Raw genomic sequence first — 6,436 nt, 5'->3', positions numbered from 1 at the left:
CAACAACATGAGGTAAGCAAACGCCGCTACAATGATTCTAAATTAAAATGACTAAAGAAAGAGAATATAACTAACTATTCAACTAAGAAGTAAGCATCCACACCAAAGCTAGCAAGATGATCTGCTCAAGAATTAGCTTAGCGATAAACTAGATGAATCAGAGTTGAAAGTTGTCCCAGTTGTAGAGTGAAGAAATTAAGTAATCTCATCAAGGAGAGATTAAAATGTAAAGAGCATAAATTCTATTTTATTGTATTGTACATGCTCGAATTTATTCATTCAATTTAAATATGCAGTTTTTTTTATGTTGGAACCATGGTTTGCCCAATTGGGTATGCACGGAGAAGTCTTTGCTATCTATAATGCAGTTTAAGCATAGTTGGTTTCATTTAAAGATGAAACATGCTGGGCGGAAGAACCTTTCTTTTCGTAAGCTTATGTGCAAATTATTTACCTTAATTTGAACAAATATTTAGTTGATTCTTACAGTGTACAAGTTTCAGTGTATCTTATAGTACAAACATGATTCTATGACTAGTGTAACTTTATGCAACAAACAATTCTGCTTTTCCATCAATAAATAGACTCATGAACTCTTCACCATCAACAGTTTCTTTCTCTATGAGAAGTTGAGCAAGCTTGTGAAGGATGTCAATGTGAGTGTTGATAATTTGTGTTGCCCTCGAATAGGCTTTCTCAACCAGTTCCCTAACTTCAGCATCCACTACATCAGCAGTTGCCATGGAATAATCCTTTTGCGTTGCCATCTGCAAAGAGAATATTTAAACCAAATTTTATGTTACATTAATATTCTCAAAACTGTAGTAATAAAGTAATATTAAAAGAATGAGGAGGTTCCATTCCTCGTCAACCTATGCCAGGTCAAGGCCTACCTGTTGTCCCAAGAATGGATTTCCACCAGGTCCGCCAATGGCAACTTGTCCAATTTTTTTGCTGAACCCAAATCTCTCAACCATCTGCCTCGCCACTCGCGAAACTTGCATGAAGTCATTTGAGGCGCCAGTGGTGACATTATCCTGGCCAAAAATGACCTCTTCGGCAACCCTGTTTAACCATATACAGAGAGATAAGGAATTTATCGCATGATATTTACAGGCTCAAAGCTAAACACAAGTCCCTGCATCTGAAGTCCATATTATGACTATAACAATATACCTTAAAAATATACAAATAGTGAAGTAGCCAATACTAAAACAACAGTTCTTATACATCCCCTCGGGAGTAGGCCAAGCAACCGATTTAAAGTAGTGCATAATTGTGATGCAAGAGTAACTTGCAATTTGCAAAAATCAAGATCGAAAATCGAATAAGGTAATAAGCATGTCTGTGTATTGCATGGTACACTGACCTTCCACCGAGTGCAACTGCCATCTGATTTTCCAAGTAGCTTCTACTGTACAATCCAGACTCAAGCCTCTCTTCACTGGGGGCGAAAAAGGTGAGACCACCAGCTTGGCCACGAGGTATAATGGATATCTTGGCTACAGGGTCATATTCAGGCATCAAAGCACCAACTAAAGCATGGCCAGCCTCTGAAAATCAACAAGGAAAAAGCATGGTGATTGAGGATCCAACAATGAATTAACACTCACCAAAGTTTGGTTACTAGTAGACATAGAAGAAAAAAACATACCATGATAGGCTACTAATTTCTTCTTCTCGTCTGAGACAACGGCATTTTTCTTTTCTGGTCCAGCAATGATCCTTTCAAGCGCATCAGATATTTCATCTTTGCTTATTTCCTTGAGGTCACGTCTGGCTGCAAGAATAGCTGCTTCATTCATCAGATTCTGCAGATCAGCCCCTGTGAATCCTGGGGTTCTCCTGGCAATTTTATCAAAGTCAACATCCTTTGCAAGTGCTTTTCCTCTAGAATGCACCTGACAGAGAAAAAGAATCGAAATAATTTAGACACTGACAGAGTAGCACATAACATAATCAATTCAAACACTTGCAAACAAACCTTGGATACTATCAACGTTATCAACTTACCATTACCACAATATTTCCAAAACTAGACAAAAAGAGCATTGAGAAAGTTTCAATTCCACCTACCCAATTAAATTTTCAGATTTGCAAAAAGAGAGTTGAGAAATAGACCAAGAATCAATATGAATCAACTTGTAATCTACAGGAGTACTAACTGTGTGCACACATTTCTCGACTTTAACTCGTGAAAAGTTAAACTACTAGGCATCTATGAAACAAACTCTGAGGTGTGTCAACAGGGATTTTAAGAAAAGATTTGCAATTGCAATTTGAGCTGCAACATTATGGTTTTTGATATAACTGCAACCATGCAACCAGATTTGAGATTGATTCAGCCGCACTTAACTACAACTCTGTGCAATTTTAAGAATTGTGGTGAGAGTGAATTATAAAACCTTCAATATTGCAAAAAGAGCATTGAGAAATAGACTGGGACTCAATCTGAATTAACTTGTTATCTACAGGAGCCCTAAGTGTGTGCACACATTCCTCTACAATAAACCATAAAAACTAAAACTACTAGCCGCTAATGAAACATACGTTGAGGCGTGTCAACAGCTGTTTTCAAAATAGGTTTGCAATTGCAATTTAGACTGCAACATTGTGGTTTTCGATATATCTGGAACCACATTCAAGGTTGCATAAGCTGCATTTAACAGTGATTTTTTACAATTCTACTGCAAAACAAGGCAAACACTAGAATCATTATCTTCTTCTGCTAAAAAATATCCTTATCAAGAAATAGTTAAAAGGCATCCCAAGTAGGTAGCTCGGTTAGTGAGCTAACGGACACCAAAAGAGTGTTAAACTGGAGGTTAATGGAATCCATGAAAACTAACATAACTACTAACTTAGTAAACATTTGTCTATCCAAAAAAGAGTTAAAGAGCTCGGGCGCATTCACCTGAAGGATTTTAACTCTACCGGCAACATCAGGTCTATCGACAGTAACTTGCCTATCAAACCTTCCAGGTCTAAGCAACGCCGAATCAAGAACATCAGGTCTATTAGTAGCAGCCAAAACAATAACACCAGAATTACCAGAAAATCCATCCATCTCCGTCAACAACTGATTAATAGTTTGTTCCCTCTCGTCATTCCCACCACCAAGTCCAGCTCCTCTCTGTCTCCCAACAGCATCAATTTCATCAATGAAAACAATACAAGGCGCTTTCGACTTCGCTTTCTCAAACAAATCCCTAACCCTAGAAGCACCAACACCAACAAACAGTTCCACAAATTCCGAAGCCGCACACGAAAAGAACGGTGTACCGGCTTCACCGGCTACCGCCCGTGCCAATAGTGTTTTTCCGGTTCCCGGTGGCCCCACCAAAAGACATCCTTTCGGAATCTTAGCACCCAATGCAGTGTACTTATCAGGATTCTTCAAAAAATCAACAACTTCTTGTAATTCAAGTTTCGCTTGATCAGCACCGGCCACGTCAGCAAAAGTTACACCCGTCTCCGGTACCTCTTGAAATTTTGATTTAGATCTACCGAAATCCATGGGCCCTCCAAGCCCACCAGGCCCACCGGGTCCGCCTTGGGCTCGACGAAATATCAAGAACAAACCAGCGAATGCGAGGAACGGTAACAATAAACTACCAACGAAATTGAACAAACCGTTACCTGATTCACCTTCGGAAACGGAAATATCAACGCCGTTCATCGCTAGAATGTCGATTAGGTCAGGGTCGTTTGGAACGATAACGTTTGCTCGACGTCCGTCAACGGCGGTTAGTTGAAGGACGGAACCGTCTTTACTGAACCGAACTCTTTCAACTTTACCTTTTTTAACTGCGTTTAAAAACTCGCTGTAACGCCATTGGTTTCCGTCGGGTAGATCAGAAGAGGATTGTGGTTTTGGTGCTGTGAGTGAAATGTTTTGAGAGAAAGGTGAAGAAGAATTTGAAGGGTTTAGTTTGTTTGGTTGTGCTTCGAGTACCGGAGGTGGTGGTGGTGTGATGTTGTCGGCGGCGAGAGCCACCGGAGTTATATTTAAAGTCATTGAGGATAAGATAAGAGCTGATACAGCAGCTGATTTGAGTGGTTCTGAATTATTATCGTTAATTGATTTTTGAGAGTTTGAGAATCGCGTTTTGAAGAAAATTGGTAGTGAAATGGATGGTTTGGTTGTTTTGGGGGTCGGGGGTGAAACTAACACCATGTTTCTTCTTCCTAAGAAATTTGTAGAAAGCAATGAAGTTGTGGAGAAAGACATGGTTAATTTGCTATATCTATGTTCTATCTATTACAAGCACTATATAGTATACTAGCTTGTTGGAAGTGTAGAGAGAAAAAATTGCGAAGGAAATGGAAGGGGAATAATTGAGTGTGTTGTATAAATATGATGATGAAATAGTTGTATGTAGTGTGAAATTGAGATTACGTCTTTGATATTTTGTTTTGGTTTTAGAGTGAAGTTGTTGCTTTAATAGATGCCATGTAAATTTGGGTGGTGCTTATCTTTCATATACGTGGCCTAATGGGCTGCATCCGTTCATATAATGCTAGCTCTGTTATTCGGTCGTGGCTGCATCAGCTTCTTGTATATTTGTCTCGTCGTATGTACAAATGTATCAGACAGCAATAAAAGCCCAATTTGTCCAATAAGGCCGGTGGACTGTAGTTGAGCTCCTTTTTATGACATAAGGATGGCTAATTGTTTACCCAAAAATAAGGATGGCTAATTAAGGTCAAAATATCAATAAAAAAAGTTAGAGCTAGCTAAAATGTGGTGATTTTAACTAAAGTGCTTGGTGATCTAATTTGTTTGTCTTCTAAAAATATTACAGAAGATAAAATAAAGATACGATGGCTATATTTGACATTGTAGTGTTAAACACTTGATTTTTTATCAATTGAGAGATTAAATGAATCTCACATAGTTTTTATGGATAACATTTTTATTTATCTCTAAAATACATTATGATTATAGATAAGAAAGATTTTCGTGAAGAAAATGATACATCTATATTCCATTTGATCTACCCTCATACAAATTTATGTCACCGAAACACAATGATAAGTCACTTCATAATACACTAACTTTTAATTCTATTTTATTAGTGTTACATCATTAAATTTAGAATTATTCATTTGTTATTACTCTTGAGTGAGAATTGAGTGAATTGTTCACTTAATATTATATTATTTTTCTTCTCTATTTTTTCCTAGTAACTTTAGGTAATTATCCATTTATCTTAGTAGTTAGTTGGTATGGTTATCCACCTTTAATTGCACACCTTCAATCTTTTAAACTTACCTTTATAATTCTATTTATTTTTCTTCTTATTTTTGACAACATGACATTTAAGTGTTACACCATTTACATCGATTGTCTTTTCTCCCTATACATAGGAGCGATGTTAACAAATTTTATAGATGAGGTCAATATAAAATATAACATTTTCAATTAATCTTATATATCTTATCTTGGTGTAGTGGTAATTTTAGTTTTTAAATGTATTAAATGTGTCCGCTTTGAATCCAAGTATTTACAAACCACTATCATGGAGAATCAAACTGCAGACATAAGATTTATAAAAATATCTATTACCACTAAGTTACTTCACAATTTAAAAAAGTTAACGAGGCATTAATTATATATACCATATATTATAGATAAATATAATTATAGGTATACCTATTTTTATAGAAAAATAAAATTTTAGGATAATTGTGACTCCCTTCACTCTTAAGAAGACTCGTTTTATTTGTCCATACTGTCCACTTTGAATTTGAAAAAGTTGACCATATCTCTCCAATAAATTTACACACTATGATTTTTATTTGAAATTCAAAATTGTTGTAAAAAATGTGAAATTCAAAAGTAATATACTACAAAATTGGTTTTTTCTGGAATGGAACTTTGTTTTGAAAAGGCACCAGTACTCTGAGTAAGTTTGCCACTGAGCTAATTGATACAAAGCATTTAGTTCCAAGAATAGTATTATAAACTATATCCAACATATATATGACGTAAATTTTATATACCGATACAAATAAAATTATATTATTTAATGAGATTTTACCAGTGATAAACATAAAAGTTTTATACGGTATAATTATAAGGTGTTTAATTTTTATTAAATATTAAATATATATTAAAATTTTATAATTTTAATTAGGGGTGTACGTGGGTTGGATTGAGTCGATTTTGACAAAATTCGATATCCAATCCAATCGATTATCTTTGAGTTGAGTTAAGTTCGAAACTCGTATTTTTTTCATTTAACCCGAACCGAACTGATCAAGAATGGGTTGGATTGGGTTGACGGATTATACATAAATAATAACTTGTTTTTTATTTTACGGAAAAATATATCAAAACTGCGTACACTTTCTCACAATACTTACATGTACCTGTATCATTTCTCTTATTAAAATGTAACCAAGCACTAGAAGATGCTTTACTAGATTTTCT

At 35.6% G+C, this 6,436-nt stretch overlaps 1 protein-coding gene across 1 annotated transcript; it reads right to left on the bottom strand.

Annotated features, from left to right (window-relative positions):
- Positions 1-435: 435 nt before the first annotated feature.
- On the bottom strand, positions 436-4,416 carry LOC101491362 (ATP-dependent zinc metalloprotease FTSH, chloroplastic). Its single transcript, XM_004500836.4, has 5 exons — positions 2,915-4,416; positions 1,655-1,901; positions 1,370-1,553; positions 894-1,065; positions 436-767 (listed from the first exon to the last, which is right to left on the bottom strand). The coding sequence occupies exons 1-5, from the start codon at positions 4,229-4,231 to the stop codon at positions 546-548; spliced, it is 2,142 nt and encodes a 713-aa protein (XP_004500893.1). The 5' UTR covers positions 4,232-4,416; the 3' UTR covers positions 436-545.
- Between the last annotated feature and the right edge of the window lie 2,020 nt (positions 4,417-6,436).

Source organism: Cicer arietinum, chromosome 5 (assembly GCF_000331145.2).
Source record: "Cicer arietinum cultivar CDC Frontier isolate Library 1 chromosome 5, Cicar.CDCFrontier_v2.0, whole genome shotgun sequence".
NCBI lineage: Eukaryota > Viridiplantae > Streptophyta > Magnoliopsida > Fabales > Fabaceae > Cicer > Cicer arietinum.
Note: the sequence above shows the minus strand (reverse complement) of the source record. Positions and strands in the feature narration are given on the sequence as shown.

What these genes read in the sequence shown, in the direction of transcription:
- LOC101491362 (XM_004500836.4), bottom strand. Translation starts at nt 4,231, where the DNA reads ATGTCTTTCTCCACAACTTCATTGCTTTCTACAAATTTCTTAGGAAGA. An exon ending in GAAATTAGTAGCCTATCATG is followed by an intron (nt 1,554 to 1,654) that starts GTATGTTTTTTT and finishes GTTGATTTTCAG; the next exon opens with AGGCTGGCCATGCTTTAGTT. An exon ending in ATCCATTCTTGGGACAACAG is followed by an intron (nt 768 to 893) that starts GTAGGCCTTGAC and finishes TTCTCTTTGCAG; the next exon opens with ATGGCAACGCAAAAGGATTA.